This window comes from Takifugu flavidus, chromosome 4 (genome assembly GCF_003711565.1).
Source record: "Takifugu flavidus isolate HTHZ2018 chromosome 4, ASM371156v2, whole genome shotgun sequence".
NCBI lineage: Eukaryota > Metazoa > Chordata > Actinopteri > Tetraodontiformes > Tetraodontidae > Takifugu > Takifugu flavidus.
Window position 1 is genome coordinate 8,400,000 of NC_079523.1, and position 20,490 is coordinate 8,420,489.

Genomic DNA, 20,490 nt, shown 5'->3' on the forward strand with positions numbered 1-20,490 from the left:
AATACTGGAATTACAGTGCCGCCCTGCCTCTCATGACAGCAGTAGAATAATTCATTACTCATTTAAAAGACTGTGACATGAACACGGCGTCCTCTCCGTGGCGGGGTCACAAAAGCACGTGGCGCTCTCACCTCCGCCTGGGTGACTTTCAAGTGCATAAAAGAATTTAAGACGACACGTCAACAAACGCTTGAGATCCAACAAGTTGAGAGTTTAATGGCAGTCTAGATAATTAGATAGCAGCAGGAACATTCATAAAACATCTTTAAATTTTGGAATTCTCGCAACAAAGCAACAATGCTATATATTTTTTCCACCATAAATAATTATGTAGATAAATAAACTCTGATTGGTTTACAGCTGAGACATTCATATAAAACAAGAAACTCTATATGTGCTTGTCTTTTACTTTCATAACGAGACATTTTTACTATTTAAATACAAGTAATAAGCCAGAATTAAAGCCTCCAGAGTCCAGACTGTAACTACTGCAATACAGCACATTGACTTTCTACAATAACACGAGAACCCAAGTGGTTCTCCTCTAATAATTACATTTCTCTGGTTCAGGGTTTAACATATTGACCCGACAACCATTTGACAGTGAGCAGATTGCTTAGCATCTTTCTTCTACATCGTGATCAGCCTCATCAAATTGTCTGAAAAACTGTCGATGGACCAACAGGCACCACAGCGAGAGACTAAACAATCAGATCGATGACACAGCCTTTGACACAGAACGCTGGTAAACTGAGCTGTGCTCCAGCAGGAAACGACGCGCTGCTGACTCAAACCAAGTGCCTGACCAAACAAACCAGATGAACATTTCTGCCCCACGTGGATTATGTTAAACATCGCAATTGTGCTCGCTTGTGCACTACAACACTGGAGCTCCCCAAGCTTTTCCAATCCACAACAATGCAACACAGACAGCTCCATGAACAGAAACTACACTCTAAATCAACTTTTTCAGCCTCCGCCTACCATAGAACTTCATCAAAAGGACTGATAGAAGAGTATTATCATTTTTATTTTATTTACCATGGACACCGATATGCTTCACATGACAATAGTTACATCTAAAGGCTGAGAGAGCGACACTAACGCGCAGTCAGCTTGACCTCAAAAGTCATGTTCTGTTCCGTGGGTTTGAACAAAAGCTAAAGACACAAAACGAGCGACGCGCTTGTTGTTGTTCTTCCTCTGAACACTCTATCGGGCACAAACACCTGCAGTCAATACCTCCCTGCATGCTCCTTGGAAAAGCTCTTTGCTTTGATCCTTCAGCCATCACTTGTTAATAAAAGTAGAAAATAACAGCCCGGCTGCCTCTATAATGACTGTCTCCATTCTTCTGTGGTTCTGGCTACACTGGGTTCCACTGTCCTGGTCGCCCTCTGATCTTACAAAGAGCTGATTAAAGTGAATTCAGGTGGTTCTGCGTCCTAGCGCGCGCACTTAGGGTGCATTTGCATCTCATGCGGCACAGTTGATAGCAGCCAAACATTCTAAAAGTCAAAATATTCCACCCGACTGTCTCTATCACAATATAATAATAGGACACATACATTTTTACAGTGACTCAACAAAAACTGGCAGAACATGAAGAACTCCACCCCCCCAACAAAAAAAAAAGTAGCTTTGTAAGTTTTCTATAGTTCTCAGAGTAATTTAAGTTTAAAGCTGCAAAGATTTAACAGTCTTAAAGTCTTTGGATAATTGTGTAACAATGAATGAGCAACCTTGCAGAGTGTGACTAATTCAGACGTGGCTCAGCAAACTCCCATACTGTGGTTCTTGAAATTATGGGATGTCTTCACTATGACACACCAGTGGTGCTAAATCAAGCCCGTGATTAATGATTAAGGAGGAATGTTCATTACAAGAGATTTAGGATTGAGTTCAATTGAGTGATCTGCACATCTGGAGATGAAATTTAAGAGTTTTGTTTCCAATGTAGATGAGAAAAGAGGGTGTCATCCATTTTAATACATAGATAAATACACAGAGTGCACAGTACACCTGCAAGAACATCTCATGAAGACATCAAGAAGTCTAATCCAGTACCATCATCGCTTTGTCCAGAAAAGCCCCATTTATCCACATTCACGACCACACGTCGTTGAACTGTTGTTGTCTTATAAAAGCTAAGTGCTACTAAAATTTCCCTACTTACGGGACTTTTTTTCTTCTGCGTGTTTTCTCGATTCAAACATCCTCGTTAGCATTGTGAGCCCCAAATGTTCTGGTGTTGCGGAACATCTCAGCAGCTTCCAGAAGTACAAGCTTGAAGTTGTGTTTAAAAAAAAACCAAATAAAATAAATAACACTGTGAGCAAACGCTTCTACCAGACGCGACACTTCAGCTCAGGGTTCATCGCGCTGCCTTTTGGACACTGGAAAGCTTCTGAGAAAGCTTCAAAGTTCTGGAGGGACCCGAACACCCTAAAGACACAAGGAATGTAGCAGTGATGTAGTCAAAATGAAGAAAAACTATATCCTGTTATTTATGTTATAATGTAGGTACCAACCCCATAACTATAGGAGGATATTTGTAAGAATATAGTAAAATAATCATATTGGCTCGGTATATAAACTCCTTACCTGTATTCTAATGGGCTGTGTGAGTCAGTCTTGATGGACTGGCTGGCATATTCGGGTCGATAAGCACCGCACCACACCTGGATACAAGTCAGGCGATTACTGATTGCCTCGTTTTTGATCTGCCAGAGGTTAAACTTGGCGTTTCTCTCACTTACTTGGGCAAAATTAAGAAAGAACAGTTGCTTGTGATCCATGTCTAGCCCAGGCAGCCGAGGCTCCTCACCTTCTGTCTCCACCCACTTCAGATAAGCCTGCGGACACACACATACGTTTCAGACCTGCAGTGTGTCCCGAAAACCTGTCTTCAAGTCCACGTCCCACCTTATAGGCCTGACGAACGCCTCCGTTGTCGGCGATGTTCTCCCCCAAAGTGCTGATTCCGCTGACCTGCAACCACAAGGACCAAACCCTGAAAACAGGCTTAACACTGAAACACCGGTGATGTGGGACAAGGCGCCGCTCACGTTCTGTCCTCCTGCAAGCTTCCAGTTGAAGTTGCCGTACTGCTGCACCATGCACTGGGACTGCTCTTTAAAGTGCTCAGCAGAGTAATTGCTCCACCAGTTTAACATGTTGCCGTCCTTGTCAAAATTGCGCCCTGTGAGGAAACAGAGTGGCATCTGAGAAGGGCAAGAAGAGCAGAGCTGGATCTGATGGGCTGGACTCCCTAAAATATCTGCCGGAGCGCTCGAATCCCACCGTTGTCATCGAAGCCATGCGTGATCTCGTGGCCGATGACCATTCCTATTCCCCCAAAGTTGAGGGCCTGGTGCTGATGTTTGCTGAAGAAAGGCGGCTGCAGGATTCCTGCTGGAAAAACTTGTCAGAGAGAGAGAAAAAAGAAATTACTCGACACACTGAACCGATTTGATTCACTCTATTCGACCTTGGGTGAGCGCTGATTTGCACATCGCCGTGGTCAGGCTGTGAGACATTCAGATTATGTGAGGAAATGAGCCGCATAGCCATGAATGTGAGTTTAATCTACACCAAACAAGTTCTGATGTGTCTTTCATCGCTGCTTTTTGCTGAGGTGAAACCTGTGAGCACCGCACTACATCTTTCCAAAGACGGTCCATAAGTACGCCAATTGGTCAGACAGGCTCTATTGATTCCGACTTTACCTATCTGGTTTCTGTTGGGTGAGTAGAAGGCATTCACCACAGCGGCACCGATGATCCACCTGAGGAGATAAAGGGTTTGAAGTGATCACAGAGAGCACATTTTCAGTCTGCTGCCTGCAGTGCTTTGCTCCTGCCATCGGCGCTGTAAGAGCCTGTGTTGGGGGACATGTAGCAGTGATTGTTGGATCAGAACTTACATGTCTGGATCCACCGGTTCTCTGAGTTTCTTCAGGCTCTTGTGCGCTTCACACCTGAGGTTCTCCAGGATGTTTTCAAAGTAGTGTTCCTCGCTGAAATTAAGCTTTAGGGAGAATCAGGACAAATGGGTGATGAGTCCATGCGAGCCTTCATTTTACGACAGCAGGTAGCGGAGATGCACTCAGCTTTTACATACATGTGCGTATTCCTGGTCAAGCTTCTGGTTTCGTTCCTGCAGGATGTGATCCGGGTAACCGATGTGCTCTTTGATCGCCATGGCCTGTATAAGATAAGGAATAAAGGGTAGATGACACCCAAACTGTGTGTAAAACACAGCCATAGTTTCTGGGTGTCTCCTTTACCTTCTCCCTGGCCTTCTCCTTTGATGGACCATCCATCCAGCGTAACTCCTCCAACGTTTCCACGTATGCTTTCTGGATCTTCCTGATGAGGTCACTGACCTGTGAACACGGTAACTCATAGGGTGTCTAGGTTTCACTGGCTGCATCTTAGCAGTGTTGGGGAATTTAGGGGTTTTTCCTGATTTATGAGATGCAAATTTACAAATTTATATTTCAGAAGATGCCTGATGGAAGGCCACTCCTAATCCTGACTTTGTTCATTATTCTATTTACTCCCTTTAAAGCAGCAGTTCAACTGCTAGTAAAACAGAACCAAACCATAGGAGACCACTGCAGGAGCTCCTGGTAAATATGGGGGCAGGAACATTATAGGAACCAGTCCTCTCACTTGGCCCTCTCAATGGTGGTATCTCCCATGTGGGGAAGGACCACTTGCTATGAGTTGTGCAACAGTTTCGATGAGAAATAATAAGTAAACAGCTGAGTAAACCTCAGACACCACACAGTTTTTCAAAGCCAATGTAACTACCTACCCTAGAGCAGGGAGTGGGTTAGGCCCCATAAAAGTTCCAGCAAATGGCCCTTTTATGGGGGAAGTTCCTGCTGTGGAAACAAGCCTCACGCAATCGACAACAAACACAGTCATGCTTAGATCATGAGTTTGAATCTTCAGATATGAAGCTGTAGACCAGTTTTGCATGGCCATGAGGTGACAGTTGCTTTGGATTTTGCTTGAAAACAATCAGCAAGGAAAACAAATCATAAATATATGACAAAAACAAAACCACCAAGTCAAGACCAATCATCACATTCTTACTGTCTGAAGGCGGCAAGGTCCAAATGAGACTCTCAGCACCTCAGGGTTAAGTGGAGACAATGAGATAAAACATGCTCATGAAAGGAGCTCTGGTGAGCTCTCTCAGGTGGTCGTGAAAAGGAAACTAGCTCTTTCTCAGTGATTTCCAAAGCCAGTAGGCATGCTGCTCCACCATTGCCCTCATCCAAGTAACATTCGGCCTGGAGTCCAAACCCCTGTTGACGGCCGTTGACAGCAAACACCAGCTCAAGATCATTGTGTTGATAAGAGCCCAGACTTGAATCATCTTCACTTCCCCAAGGTTTTTAAAATTTGAAACATATTTTCAAAACTTTCAGACGAAAACACTGTGAAGGTTCATTAAAGTTCACCTGCAGCTTCATTGTGCCAAAAATTTCAGGTACCTTCCCTGTGTGAATATCGCTTGAGTTCTACTCATCACAGAAAATAAGAAATATTGGACCTTGGGACTGTTGTGATGCACAAAAGCTTTCCAAAGCTTTGAACTTGCCCACTTACCATTTGTTTGCTCTCTCCAGCAAAGGTTTCACGCACGTACAGAGCTCCAACTGCATTCTCCATGCTGCTCTGGACGTAACGGACACATTCCCGCCACCAAGCATCCTCTGCCGTGGTTCCATAAAGAGTCTGAGGGCACAAGTCGTTAATGCTGTAACAGGCAGGCCAAAATGATCGCCGGGTCATGATAAGCGTACCTTCCTGTAGCGGGCTCTGGCATCTTTGAAACGCCGACTCAAGTTGTTGACCCTGTCGACAATGAGCTGCCACATGAGGTAGTTCTGCATAGTTCTGGGAGGGCACATTCGCTGGTGTCAGCTGTTGGAGAGTTCTATGCATTTTTGATGCACCATCGTGCCTGTAAGCTGACCTGACGCTGTGTTTGGGGAGAACGTCGTTCATCTTCTCAAGGTACGGAGAGCTGTACACCACCACCTCCTCCTCCAGCAGGACGTCAATGGACACGCAGGACAGCACACCCTGAATATACCGCGTCCAGTTAAAACCCTGGAAAACAAAACACGACTTAAATAACCACACAGTGGTTGAACCTGATACTGCAATCATATTTCCCCGAAGGTAACAGTTATTTGGTCCAGCTTGTAACACAAGATGGAACAAAATAAAGTGAGACGTACATTGAAGTTGAAAGTGTTCTGTAACTCTCCAATTGTCATCTTATTGTACAGAACGGTGACGTCCTGGCGCTCCTCTGCTGGCGAGGTGGCCTAATTCATGAGAGAGAGTTTAAAAAAAACAAACTCTTTAGCTGTGGTTTGATTTTACCGATTTCCAGTTTATCTCTATTAACTTTGCATTTCCACCATCTACAGATTCCCTTTCCTTCCATGTCCAGGCTTACATTGGCAATGTCTGTCTCCAGCTCTAGTACTTGGGTCATTTCCTCCCAAAGCCGCTCGTCATCCTGGGTCAAGTTCCTGTCCTCTCGGGTTATCTTTGCAATAGACACCATGAACTGCAGATAGGCCTCACGAACCTGTGTCATCCAACCATCAAGTCAAAAACAGCTGTGACTATGACACCGTTCCCGTGAAATTGAAGTAAATGTCACCTTTTTGTAGTTCCCATCATTTAAGTAATAATCTCTTGATGGCATTCCAAGGCTGGGCTGATCAATCTAATTAAAATGGGAGGGGAGGGTATTTTAGCTCATCTGCTCAACAAATGAAACTGAAACGAGCAGCACAAAGCAAATACAAAGATCTCACATAGATGATGTGACGGCGAGAGTCACGGTCGTCGGTCCACACGTACATGTCCAGCAGGACCTTTTTGTGGAAGCGAGCCGTAAGCGTGGCCAGCGTGTCCTCGAGGTTCCACGCCTCCCCTGCAATAGAAACAAAGTGTGCTTCATTTAAAAACATTTGTCCCTGCACAAAGCGACATTAAATGCGACGGCCCGCAGCAATTACTCTCCTCAGCAGCGCTTTTGCCGGCCTAAATCTGCCCGCGCAGCCTTGTGTGACGAGCCTACGCTTATGATTACATATAATTAAAGTGGCAAGAGTTGGGAGCACGGGGAAGAGCAGAGTGGACTATTTAAAACATCCTTCGTAGCCCTGAGTGAGGCCCGTTTCTCTGCCCACTCATCGCGCTCTCACCCTCGCACCTGACGGCTCAGCGGCAGCGCCTCCAACCAGCAAACAAAGCACAAACTCAGCAATTTACTCGGCACAAACACAGCTACACACCCTGCGTGACAGAACATATTTGCTCGGAACTTGAATACTTGTGTGTGTGTGTGTGGGGGGGGGATGCAGGTATTCGTACCAGCGCTTGTGTTCCAGTCTTCTGATGCTGCAGGCCAGTCGCCGATGCTCTCGAGGAGGTTCAGCAGGGGCTGGGAGTCACGCTGCTCTATGAGACCTGCACACACACACACACACACACACACACCACACACACACACACCACACACACACACACACACACACGCACACACACACACTTACTTCTTCGAACTGCAGTATGTATTGCAAATGTAAAATTCTCTTAAGTCATCCCAGGGAAAAGCAACTACCTCATTTAGAAAGACAAAATGTATTTGTTAATCTACTAAATGCTTAAAGTGGCCACTCATGTTCCAGCCGCATCAGGAGAACCTCACTTTCGTTCATGCAGGAGCTGTAGAGGACTTTGGCTTTCCTGATGGCATCCCTGTCCTGTTCACTCTCCGTCTCAAGAACACCTGCAACAACAGAACACACAGGGGGGAGGATAGTCATCTGAGAACGAAGGCAGGGCTCCAGATGCAGTGGGCCTCGTCTGACCTTTGAGGACAATCTCCAGTTTGTCCCTCAGAATGTCGAAGACGCTGTGGCGGGAGCTGGTCTCTGGGATGACGTGCCGTTCCAGCCATCCCCCACAGGCGTACTGGTAGAAATTATCACAAGGCTTCACAGATGTATCCATGTTCTGCAAGAGCCGAGCAGCTTCGGAGCGCGGCGGACGCCAAGTGGGGAGGGTGGGGGGTGGAGAAGGGGGTGCACAGAGGTCAGGAATCAGAGAGGAACCACAGAAAATTACATGTGGAGAGAAAAAGTGTTTTGCAGGGAACTGATGCTGTAGCGCGAAGCAGAGAGAAAGAAACAGCGACAGAAAGGCCGACACTCGTCCACTCACCTGCAGTGACACAGTCTGCAGTGGTGCACACGGGGTTGAGGCTGGACTGGAGCAGCTGTCCTGGAAAAAGCATTTATTAAAACAAGTTATTATCTTAAACAGCTCAGAAACGTGTGGAAACGTGCCGGTGAATCGGGACTGTCGACATCAGGAGTGACGTGCTGATGCTCTACCGATCTGCCGTTACAGCATGCCGGTGACTTTTGTCCTCCACATGACACATGCCCGTTTATCCTTTCCACCGACACTCACCTGCCGTGCTCCTCGACACGCTGGATGCGTTGGACCGCTCTGCAGAAAATCAGATTACAGACATCAGACGCAGTTTGGGCCGGAGCTTATTTCATCATAAGAAACCATAATGATTGTATTGTGTCCATGTCTTATGTATCCGCGTTCAAACTCCAACTTTCAAGAATCTGCTGGGGTCAATTCATGTCACAGGGTAACAGGGTGATAAGAGCATCGCCTTTGCATAAAACAGCGTGCTCCTGCGTCGGGGTCGGGATCATCCCCCGTGTCCATTAGCGCCACCGCTTGTGAGAATTGGATCACTCCCCTGTGAGCTTGACAGTGGGGCCTTACCTTTGGCTGCCGAGGTGTAGAGGACAACCAGGCCAGCCAGGGCGCAGCTGACCAACATCAGCAGCACGAACAGGCCGATTTCTGTGGCCGTCCAGCGATGTTTTCCGGGTTTATTAGATTTCTCCATGATATCCATCTGGCTTTCCGATTTGCCCATATTCCTCCTGACAGCCGGCTCTGTGGAAAACACAGCATTGGAGTGTGGGATGGTCCGTGCAGAGAGAGAGTGTGTGTGTGTGTGTGTGTGTGTTTGTGTATGTGGGGGCTGTGTAGTGATCCATCAGTAAAACGGTGCCAGCTGACCTGCAGTGCGTATAAGCTTCAACGACTAACACCTACAACAACTTCACCGACAGGAGTTTACAAAACTGCTGAGCCTGAAAACACGTGTTTGTGATGTGATGTCAAATGTTTCAGCCTAAAGACGAGGCAATCTTATTATTATTGCACCAATTAAAAACAAGAGGATTAACTGCTTAAGACTATAGAAACGCTGTTTAAAACTTGGAGAAAAACATGATTTACACAACAATGTGTAAACAACCAACAGGGGAAAATAAATGCAAATAAACAATTTGTAAAGTTATGGTTTAAAAAAAGGTTGGTTGGTCGTTAATTAGGAAAACAATTCATGAGAAGCTGAATGTCACAAATAGAACAGATGAGTTTTGTTGATATTTCATAGAACGTGGCATAATGTCTGGTCACCGTGTTTCTCCATGGAGGAGTCTTGAAAACATTTAATAACTTTGTTTTGAATGCCACTCCGGGGAAATTTTCACATTATTCAGAGCAGTAAATAACCCTTTAACATTTTCTTATTTTGAAAGAAAAAACAAAACAAACCAACATTTCAAAGCACCATTGTCTATGCACAGCAATTATGTGTGAAGACAATATTGGAAATGAACGCTTGTGGGGGGGATAAAAGACGATCACAGGGGGCATTCAGCAGCATCTGCTCACCCTGCAGCACCTGTTCCTTCATAAGCAGCCCTGCTGGTCATTACGGCTGACAGGGCTGTAAATCTGGGGTGTGGCCCCTGAGCCCCTGCTGATGAATACTCATCACCACATTTCTGACACTGCGGTGATGAAGAGTAGACATCCTCACCATTGGACAGCACACGAGCTGCCTCTGAGGACCAATCTCAGGATAGTTATTGTTCTCTCTGCTTTGGCCCCTAAACTGACTGCTAGGAGACCCTAAAAGGTCCAGAAAAATATAGTTTTGCACCTGAAGTGTTTAGACATGTGACATGTTCAACAATGAATAACCCTCCAAACGAAACAGCCAGGTGGGGGGGTCGAGGCTCAGTGGGAGACCCTCACACAGACACTGACACAAGATGAGGTTCTGAAAAATACAACTGGGATGATGAAAACCATACAGGATGAAAAGGTAAATTAATTTTGGCTGAACAATCTCTTCATTAGTAATTACACAAATAAATTTAAGGATAATGCAGCCACCACATGAACGAATGTGCTGTATAAATGCTGATCGTCATTTGGATGGATCCAATTTATTTAGCCGCATCTCCTGCAGAAAACACCACGGCAGTCGCTTTAAATTAAACACACAGCTGTCACTCAGCCTTCAGGCCGCTCTGTTCCCACTGGTGCTTAATAAGACTCTTTTTCACAACGGGGTTGTTAAATACAAATTCAAAAATTATTGAATCAAAAACATTTTCAAATAACCTTCAACATCTAGCAATTAAAAAAACCTTCAATAAAATCTCTCTTTCTCCAAAAGTTAAAGAGCTAAATTAAGTTTTGATTCAAACTTTTTTTTTTTTTTAAATCCTTCAAACTTCAGTTCTGAGCAGACCCTGTTCTTATTCCACGATGGTGCATTCGTTTCCCGATATTGTCATCAAATCTTCACAGAAGCTGATGGCAGCAACGTGCACAATATTCTGAGCTGACAGAAGTGCCAGTGTATTCGACCATCTAATAATACTGACCTCGTCTTTTCTAAACAGCCTTTAAAGGGTTTTGAACCAAAATTAGAATGTTGGGAATCAAAACAGAAAACAATGAAACCTTGAAATGTGTTCATGTAGCGCTGAGTTACTGGGCAAATGCGAAACATTCACCAACGGCCGAATCCAAAACAGTGACCCAGTCATGCATGAGAGACATCCACTAAAAACACATCAGCACCAATGATGTCTGCAGTCCCCCCCAGAGAAATCCTCAAAACAATTTAAAAAATTGCCTTTTTCGAATCTCTACTAAATGTTTTGGAGTTTTCTGAAGTTAAGCACATTAAGATTACATATGGCTCTGATCTTTGACTGGTACTGTTCTTATCTAAACTTTGCCTTCCAAACCAAACAAGGATTAACTCGTTGTTCGGGCTGCCAGCCGCCTGCGCGTTTTTTCTCTACTTCAGCGTTTCTGCCTCCACAAAAGCGGCGTGCATTCACACCAGTGATCGGCTGTAAATTTAGGGGACGTGCTGATGCACGAAGGACATGCAAGAGCCCCGGATTTCTGATGCCGCAACTTCAACCCAGTCCGCCTCAAGAACCCAGGGACTCACCTCTGTGGTGATGGCAGACGTCCCCGAGCCGGTCCTCCGCAGCGGGCTAATATCTCAAACACCCCTGCTGAGCATCCGCTCAGAGCTGGTGTGGAGAGAAATGAGTCTGTGCTGCGAGCTGCAGATGTTATCCGGTTCAGTTTGCCGCTCAGGGATTGAGTGAGGCAGTGGAGAAAGAGTGAGAGCATGAGATGGAGGGAGGACGCAGGGAGGGAGGGAGGGAGGGAGGGAGGGAAGGAGAGAGGGAGGGAGGGAGGGAGGGAGGGAGGGAGGGAAGGAGGGAGGGAGGGAGGGAGGGAGGGAGGGTGGGCTGATGGCATTGGGTTTTTTTCAAATGACACCGTCGAAATAGGAAGAAAAGGTCAACAGTTTTGAGCATGAAGGGTGGAGGTCAGCTATGATATGACCTCTATCCATGAGCTCGGTGGGCAGGAATGGGCAGAAAGGTCCGGTGAATCCGTAGGAGGGAAGACACTCGTGAAACCCGCCGACGGATGATCCAAGAGCAGAGTTTGTGAATCAGTTTCAGGGCTCTCTGTGAAACAAGCAGTCACTGACCTTCTCACACTGCTTTCTTCTGCATATGCAGAAAAAAAAGCCGCTCCTCAGGAAGATGGAAGATGGCGGACCCCAACCCTCGGACCGGGGTCAGACCAGGATTACGTGGCACCTGTGCTCATTATCAGCATGATGAACCACAGCCAGGTTTGATCCAAAAACCAGGAATCTGTACATTGTTTGCAAAAATCAATGTACAGATTTTGTCCGTACTTCCTCTCCGATGTTACTTTGACATGAATTCAATAGAATTTCAATTTGGTCTGACTGAGATCGGGTCTCAAGAAAGGGACAGAGAGGAACCCGGCACTGAGGATGCCACAAATCAGCATATCGGTTTAGCGTGGCGGGTGGTATTTTAAAGGCAAATTTGGAGATTTAGGAAGTTTTTTGGTGCTGGTGAAGATCTACAATATTAAAAAAAAATAGTTTGTAGCAGCAGAGTTTTCAGAGCATTGCTAAGGTGCCCTTGAGCACCAAACTCCTCCCCAAATGCTCAGAGCGCCCATCGAAGGCAGCTAAATATCCGAAACCTCATCCTCGATGAGGATTAAATGTTCATACTGCCCATATCTTCCTCGTAATAAACAGGAAGGAATGGTAACGTCCTCTTTTTGTGTTATCTTTCTTTTAACAATAAGTGGCAATCTTGTTCCAACCACCCATCAACAGCACAGTTCCAACTTAGGAAAGACTGGGAGGAGCAGCTATTGGGAGGTTGAATACACTTATAAGTGCTCGAACCGGACAGTCAAATGAAGGCAAAATCGTGTGTGTAAACCGAGCAAAACTGTTTTCGGGATAATAAATCTGACATGACACAAAACAAGAACTAGAGGAGTGTATCCTCAGACCTACAGTGTTTTTCTAGGTTTACTGCAGTTTCTGTCTGAAAATGAAATGAAACCTGCATCCCATTTATTATTTTGGAAACCTTAATTTACCCTCTCAGGTATTTAGTCACAGTAATGAGGAGAGACTTGGTGAGAGCCTCGCTGCAAACTGTGCTAAATGGAAGCTGATTTATGGTTTCTGCAGAGGAGCATCTGCTCTGACTAATCTGCCTCTGCTAATATGATCTTCCATGAAGAGCAAATCAAATTGGTGCTTTTAAAGGAGGGCCTTTTCAGATCTTTTCAGCTTTAATATTACATGTATCTGGGACTCGCGACCTGCTTTTTTGTGCTGGTGCTTCCACATCTGTGTTGTGGAGTGCACCGGCATCTCGTTGCGTAAGACCTTCCAAACAATATCAAATCTCTGCTCTGCTGCAGGTTCAAATCTGGGTATTACATGAGCAAATGCAAGCATAAAGCTAATTATCTTAAGCAGGCACTCTCAAATTCGATTATTGGAAATGCATTCTCTGTAAGCCAGTGTATATTTATTCTGAGAAAGGCCATAAACAAATACTAGACCATCTTGGTGATTAGTGTTAGTGGAAAAACAAGCCTGAAAGCTTTTTAATTAGGCTTTTATTGATGAATCCTCCTGTATGTTTTTGATGGAGAGGGCTGCTCAATTTTGCAAAAGTCTGTGGGATAAAAAGTAAATATAAGCTGGGAAACTCTCGAAGCAGAAAACACTGTTGCCACCATCATGGGGAAGTAGTTTTAATGCTTTGCTGGGGGGGGGGAAGCCCTAATTACAGGTTGTGTACTCATTAAATGTACTTTTCTTTAGTAATAACAGGAGACACCGTTATGAAAATATCCATGTTAGGACCCCGATTCATTAATCAGAGTTTTTGTTTTACATTTGCTCCATTTAAAAAAAATAAAATAAAAAACTCCATTCTTTAGCTCAGAACCAGACAATAACAGCTATCCCCGCTTTATGTTCTCCCTCCTTCTTAATTATGGACTATTTTAGACAGTGATGGATTAGCCCAGCAGGAGCTAAACCAGAGTGGAATATTTCAGATTTTAATTGCTTGGCTTAAAGCCCTGTTTTTTAAAAAGAAAACATATTCAAGGTGCATAGAAAGGAGGTGATCGTATCGTGTCAGCTGCTTCAAGCAGCAGTCAGGAGGAAATAGCGGCACAGACGACTGTTGGTGGTTTGAAGCGTGCAACTCCTGAAGACGTGTGTCTGTCTGACATGACACTTTCTTTCCTTCCATGTCAGCTCGACAGCATTCTCTCAGTTTCATGTCCCCCAGCACCCCCCACACTAACACACACACACACACACACACACACACACACACACACACACACACTAAACCATTGCAGACAAAAGCTGGTGATTAACTGGAATGTTCCTGCTCGGCTGATTTACTGCAGGTGTTAAACAGCCATAAAACAGACATGCAGCAACACACAAACCACCAATGAGTCCCAGAAAAAAGCTCCCGATTCTGTCTGACTTATGTCTGAACCTGAGGCAAATCTGATTGACTTGGCTATAAACCATTTATAACGTGAACGCTGATTATAAAACGCTCCATAATTTATGTTACATCAGTCATCTGGCCACAGCATATAGATTATTTTAAATTTGAAGCGCTTTAGGCATTTGTAGTTTTTAAGAAGCTCTTTTAAACCCCTGGGGGTCACATAAGCAAAGTGAAGGCGGACCCCCGTGGCTGGGATCCCTCCACCTGCCCCTCAGGTTGCATCAGCTTGGACAGTGTTGTTGGCAGGTCTAATCCTCCCTATCTTAATGGCATCTGCCGCTATCACCAGAGCGGCAGCACCAATCGCTCCTTCGTTTCTTTATCAGCACAGAACATTTCCCCTCCACAATCCTGCTGGTCACTCAATGTGTCAAACCTCCCCCCACTCCATTTTCCTCCGTCAGTCTCCTCAGCAGGTCTTCAGGGTCAGGGATTTGTCCAAATGTTCACGCGCACGCTCACAGCCTGGCACGTGTGAGACCGTGCATTTTAGCTTGTTGGGAGTGGTAGCTGTTGCTGTCTCAGTGACGCTGTGTCAGAGGGCTGAGCAATAATGTTTAGTCTGTACCTCCTATAGTGTCTTTGCATGCCAACTTTAAAGGCATCACTACCAGTTGTGATCAGTAGTGGTGGAGGTCTTGCAGGACCCAGTAGAGACCTGTATGGGACCATTTTGCCCTTGTATAAAGAGAAGTCACACAAATTTCAAATAAAAGTGGAGGTGCCTTGTGTCTCAACTTCTCATGTTGACTGGATGAAGTGTTACATTAAACACAATATGTTTCCACAGGAGACCCTTTACTCTGTATCTCCAGAACCAGTAAAAATGCCTTGTTCTTCTTTATTCAATGTCATCATTCTTCAGGAACAAACCAGCTGCCAATGTAAAATGTTCGTGAGATTCACTGGTACCGTGCCTGTAGATGGTCCCTGTAGAATCTACCACCTATAGGGACCATCTACAGTGTAGATGGTCCCTATAGATCAGGGTTGTTGCGTGTCTGTAGGATAGAAAACCTGGTGCAGATCTAGCCCTCGAGGACTGGATTTGCCCACTCATGCTAAAGATGGTCCCTAGATGGTCCCTATAGATGTTCCCTATAGATGGTCCGTATAGATGTTCCCTATAGATGGTCCCTATAGATGGTCCGTGTAGACTGTCTCGTCATACCCAGCACACAACAGTACTTGGTCTATAAACAAGTTTTGTAGCTCAGAGAATCGCGTACAGAGACAAGCTGTATGACAGCCTTAATGTCTGTAGATGGTGACATCATCGTCGGTGACATCGTTAAAAGCCTCATAGATTTTTGGGTGCTCTAGTTTTCCTGTTCTAACACTCGTACCTGGTGTTGCCATACATATAAGTAGCCTTCTTCATAATTCTAGGATGCTGAGATGTAGCATGATTGATTGATGATTAGTGATTGTGGTTAAATGAGAAACTGGAACATAATCTGCTCATGTTCCAAGACTATAAACCAGTAGGTGGTATTAATATACATATTTCCACCAGTTTAGATAACCAGTGCAACAGATGTGTCACCATGGCAATCTACCACAGTATGAAGTCCTTGCCCGTCTGACATCACAAACCACAAACCATTCTTGAAAGCACACCGAAGGCATCCTTTACATCACGAGCGCTAACGGTGGTTTGATTTCTACAGCAATCCACCCTGTTTACACGCAGAGAACCGTGCAAACGCTGCAGCATTAAACTGGTTTAAAACAGGGTCGCCATTGAAGACAGGCAATTCTGTGTTTGCTCTGCAGTCATCCAGATCCAGCTCATGTTGAGTGTGTCATTCTTGAAGGCATTTAACCTCTCATCAAAATAGCTTTTACAGTTCAGGGGGAAAGCAACATGGTACGTCGCAGTAATTCAGCTTTTTCATGTGTTTTTGTTTTGATGTGTCCTTTTTTCCCCCTGTGTCTAATGAACAATGAAGCGTTCCAGCTGCAAGCAGTAATTGCGTGGAGCCTAACAGTGGGGGTGTAATTAGAAGGACAGCGAGGAGTATATGACTTCATGACTGGCAGCGTTTAATGATAATAGGGTACAACTCCACACTACTGTGGTCAACTAATCATACTGGACTGGCTTAGATGGCTCTCAATGCTAACAAGCCGTGACTTGAATACTGAGAAGCAGCTCGCCCACGCGGCTCCATGCCATTCTCTCCGTGGGGGATCGAGCATACGATTATGACTGTGACCCTGCAACACCTGCCACCCCGTCATTAGAAGCTCCACGGATGGACAGGTTTAATGTAAATAATATAAGACACCGGAGTGTGGTTGACAGCAGGGCAGTATCAAAACATTAACACTGGAATCAAGCCAAAGAATTTTTACTTTCACTTGGTGATGCTGTGTGCAGACCTGTTGATCACATCATCTTGTTGCTATTTGGGGCTAAAAAAAAAACAGACAAAAATGCTGCATGATAAGAGATGTTCATGTCTAATAAAAAAAAGTCTATATGAAGACCTCCAGTATGTATCTGATGCATGTGCATAGAATATGTATTATAATATAAATATCACAGTGGGAATACCCATAATAAGCGTACAATAAAACAGAATAAACTTTTATTCCACACGATAATCAATAATGTAATTACGTAAAGCAAAATAAATTGTCAGTTTGTCATGTGTTGTGGGAATGCGCTATACAATAGGGTAAAGGTAAATCAATACCCTAAGAAAAAGCACCAGCTTGGAAATGTATGTTCTTTGACATTAAATATTAAACTTAGAATAGCTGTGCCATTATTTTTTTTATTGTAAATCAAAGTAGCAGGCGTTTTGAATTTGTACACTTTATTGAATTTAGTTGAATTTTTAACATTTAATTTGAAGGTCAAATCTTAATAAAGCACATAATAATCACTTGATGTGATGACAGCATAAAGTACTATTTGAACATTGGCGTTTTTCCTTTCATTTTATTCGTAACACCTTTTTTCCTGTGTTTATTTCAGCGCTAATCATCTATATCTGCGCCCCTGCATTGGTAAACAGCGCCCCCTGTTGTTCACTTCCTATTCCTGTAACTTAAATCCAGCCCTCCAAAGTGTCACTGTCGCTTTAAGAAAACGCAAGGCATGATGGGTAAAACGTTGGCATCCAATCACGTCGTTGTTTCTAACTGGTTGTTATGGAGCCGAAGGACCCCAGTTTGAAATCACAAAAGAAACATCCTGTGATTGTAGTTTGACACAATTTCTTTAAAACTGTCCCGCATGGAACAACTGAACCTTTTGCGGGAGCACAACAAAGATTTGGTGAAACGGCTGAAGCTGGAGAAGCGGGCGTTTGAGCGCCTGAGTGGCCGCTATGATGCGGAGGCGATGCGGGCAGAGTTCCAGGTTCTGACGGGGGAGGAACTCAGCTCCGCCGGGGCAACTTCAGCAAAGCCCAGCGTGAGATTTGCAGGTACTTATTTAATCCACTGAAAAGGGTAACGGTAGCGTTGTGTGTCGTGCTTTTAAACCAGTTAACCATTGCTTGTGTATTGTTTAGAACCACCAGCGCTACTGCTGTGACCCTAATGCAAGTGATCTGTGTGTGTGTGTGTGTGTGTGTGTGTGTGTGTGTGTGTGTGTGTGTGTGTGTGTGTGTGTGTGTGTGTGTTCATCAGATACAGTCTGCGAGCACGAGGTTTCACCAACATCTTTGACCACAGAACAGAGACAAGGATCAGCCAAATGTTCCAAGTCTTCAGACTTTTTCACAAAAACAAGGAGCATCCACGATGACAGATCACCTGATGAGGAGCAAACTGGTGTTTGGTCATTTACAGAAAACCAGGAGGAAAAGACGGTGAGAACGCTACAAATTGGGTCTGGTTTACAAATAGTGTCATCAAAGTGAAGGCCGTGGAGTATGCTTCTATCTTTTAATGTATCAATATTGATTTATTGCGCAGTGTATTATTAGACTACCTCTAATGGGCTGTGATACCTGTTTGTTTTTCTAGAGGGGTGGGAGCCCTGAGGTCTCATTTAGTGAATGTGCCGGTTTGCTTGCTTCCACCAGACATCATTTGCCACCTTTACTGGGGTATGACTGGATAGCAGGTATCATGTTGGTCCCTCTGTCTGATGATTTCATCCAAGATAAGTCACTTTAAAAAAAAAAAAAAGCTGTAAAACCTGATCTCTGTCCCCTGTAAGGAGTCCTGGACATTGAGGACTCTGTGATCGAACGCTCGGATGAGTTCTTCAGTGACTTGTGCTTGTTCCGTTCACTCAACAAATCCGAGTGTGTCCACAGCTCACGAACAGAGTGAGCATCTGGGTCCATTTATAGGACAGGCTCTCGTGTGATTGATGAGAAATAATCTTTCATTTGTGTCGCAGATTGTCTGAAACCCCTTTGGGCCTGTCTGCGCTAAACGACGAGGGCAACCCAGAGGTTAATCTGGACACCCATCAATGTAGGAGGACTTAATTCTCTTTATTCTGTGATGGCTTCTGTCAGTATAGCTAAGTAATCTTTTTTCTCTGTCTGTCACAACTTATTTCAGGTGCATTCTGGTACAGGATGAACAGCAGACTGTTCCCCGTCTCCCTTCACACAGAGTGTTGCATTGTTTGCAAGAAGCACAAAACTTCACATCCTCACACTTTGAAAAACCCAGCTCTTGTCAGGTAAATGCGACGTGCGTCTGATTACAACTAACCTAGCCTTCTGAAATGGATGAATCCAGACTCTTCTTCTAATTCCATGTATTACGTGGCTCCTCCAATTTTGATTTTTAAAGGGTCAGCATCCCTCGCGCTGCTGTTCTGCCACCGTACAAATTCAGAGCTCACCGGCGACGCAGTTTTAACACTGACAGTTTGGGGCTGCCTTCGGTGAGTAACTGAACAAACTGAACTGTCCTAAGTAAGAGCTGCTGTTAATTCCTCCGGTCTTGCCCAGCACTGCCTCGCGGGTTGGTCTAACAGAAGTCAGAACACACTTGCGGCTCCCAGCAGCCTCGATCTGCGTAGCAACGTGAACGAGAAGGAGGTGAGCCACTGCAGGCTGTTGGATGATGTTGTCAGAAGATATTGTCGAAGCTTTGGGAGTGTTGAGGTTTTCTGATAATGAAAGTCAGGGGAAGCGGGCGCCTCTGTGACTCACTGTATCGTCAGTACCGTAATCAGTTGTCAGGTGAAGTTGCGTTTATATCGCGCACATCACCAATAAAATATCACAGTGCTTGAAATAAATCCCTCTGACTATAAGTTTAAAAAAAGTTCAGATGGACCTAATTAAAAGCAGAACGAGTGGTTAGAGTTCATAGAAGCATCATCAGAAAGATGAAGCACTGCTGTGATTTTTCAGGGTTTTTCTAAACGGCGAGCATCGAATCACCAGGTGTCCGATGCGCCTCTCCTGGTTCCTCACACCTTCCAAGACTCTCCGAAGAAGAAGAAGGCCAGGCAGCACTTTTGAACTGCTCCTGTGACAACAGCGTCATCTAGAGGATTCCCTTTGTCTGCTTCTGCATTTTAATAACGTCAGCGTATCTGCCTTTTCTATGGGACAGTAAATGTTTCAGCAGAAAGTGATAGCTTTGAGTGCAATCCCTTGTTTTAAATTGATTTTTTTAAAATAAACATCAATAGCACAAGCAATGTTTCCAGTCAAAATACTCAATGAGACCTGTATGAAAAGGGTAACTCAATAAGAGAAACTTTGTTTAATCTTAAGTCATTTAATGTGTTTACTGACATCACCACTGAAGCCCTGATTAGGATTAAGTGTGCGAGTGGCTTGTTGTCCACCATTTGGTAGTGTGTTTTACTTATTTTGTAACAGGAAGTCATTTTGAATCACCTCAGACATCAGGCTGCTTCCTTTTCCAGTTGTTGTGCTCCTGTGCTTCTGTTTTTGATTTCTTCGCCGGGGCTTGTGCAAAATTTCGAGCTGAGGCGGCTGGGGTTTTATTAAGTACGCTGAGGTTACAGTTCACAGGAAACATTACTGCACACAGCAGAACACCGCTGTTGCTCAGCTGCAGACAGTACGCCAGCAACTCCAGTGAAAATGATCAATCAGCAATTTTTTTAAAAATGACCTCAGAAAGTAAACGGGCAGGACTAGCATGCTGTGTGAGAGCTACAGGTTTTTGTT

General features: G+C 44.6%; 2 protein-coding genes across 5 annotated transcripts; one reads left to right on the forward strand and one right to left on the reverse strand.

The window, feature by feature from the left end:
- Positions 1-190: 190 nt before the first annotated feature.
- mmel1 (membrane metallo-endopeptidase-like 1) lies at positions 191-11,573 on the reverse strand. Its single transcript, XM_057029665.1, has 24 exons — positions 11,404-11,573; positions 8,853-9,029; positions 8,520-8,558; positions 8,268-8,327; positions 7,916-8,077; positions 7,753-7,833; positions 7,416-7,511; positions 6,854-6,972; positions 6,697-6,762; positions 6,487-6,621; positions 6,263-6,352; positions 5,995-6,131; positions 5,822-5,915; positions 5,625-5,753; positions 4,289-4,387; positions 4,123-4,206; positions 3,926-4,029; positions 3,729-3,787; positions 3,304-3,423; positions 3,069-3,202; positions 2,926-2,991; positions 2,760-2,855; positions 2,605-2,681; positions 191-2,445 (listed from the first exon to the last, which is right to left on the reverse strand). The coding sequence occupies exons 2-24, from the start codon at positions 9,007-9,009 to the stop codon at positions 2,346-2,348; spliced, it is 2,304 nt and encodes a 767-aa protein (XP_056885645.1). The 5' UTR covers positions 9,010-9,029; positions 11,404-11,573; the 3' UTR covers positions 191-2,345.
- Positions 11,574-11,810: 237 nt separating this feature from the next.
- On the forward strand, positions 11,811-19,987 carry miip (migration and invasion inhibitory protein). Of its 4 annotated transcripts, none has more exons than XM_057029690.1 (10): positions 11,811-12,108; positions 17,346-17,799; positions 18,005-18,186; positions 18,344-18,443; positions 18,540-18,651; positions 18,726-18,802; positions 18,893-19,016; positions 19,130-19,223; positions 19,291-19,380; positions 19,699-19,987. In XM_057029690.1, exons 2-10 carry the CDS (start codon positions 17,607-17,609, stop codon positions 19,807-19,809), a joined length of 1,083 nt encoding a protein of 360 aa, XP_056885670.1. In that variant the 5' UTR covers positions 11,811-12,108; positions 17,346-17,606; the 3' UTR covers positions 19,810-19,987. The 4 variants fall into 4 exon arrangements, with proteins under 4 accessions (XP_056885670.1, XP_056885669.1, XP_056885668.1 ...); XM_057029689.1 differs by lacking the exon at positions 11,811-12,108 and adding an exon at positions 15,598-16,229; XM_057029688.1 differs by lacking the exon at positions 11,811-12,108 and having other exon boundaries at positions 15,598-17,799.
- Positions 19,988-20,490: the final 503 nt, after the last annotated feature.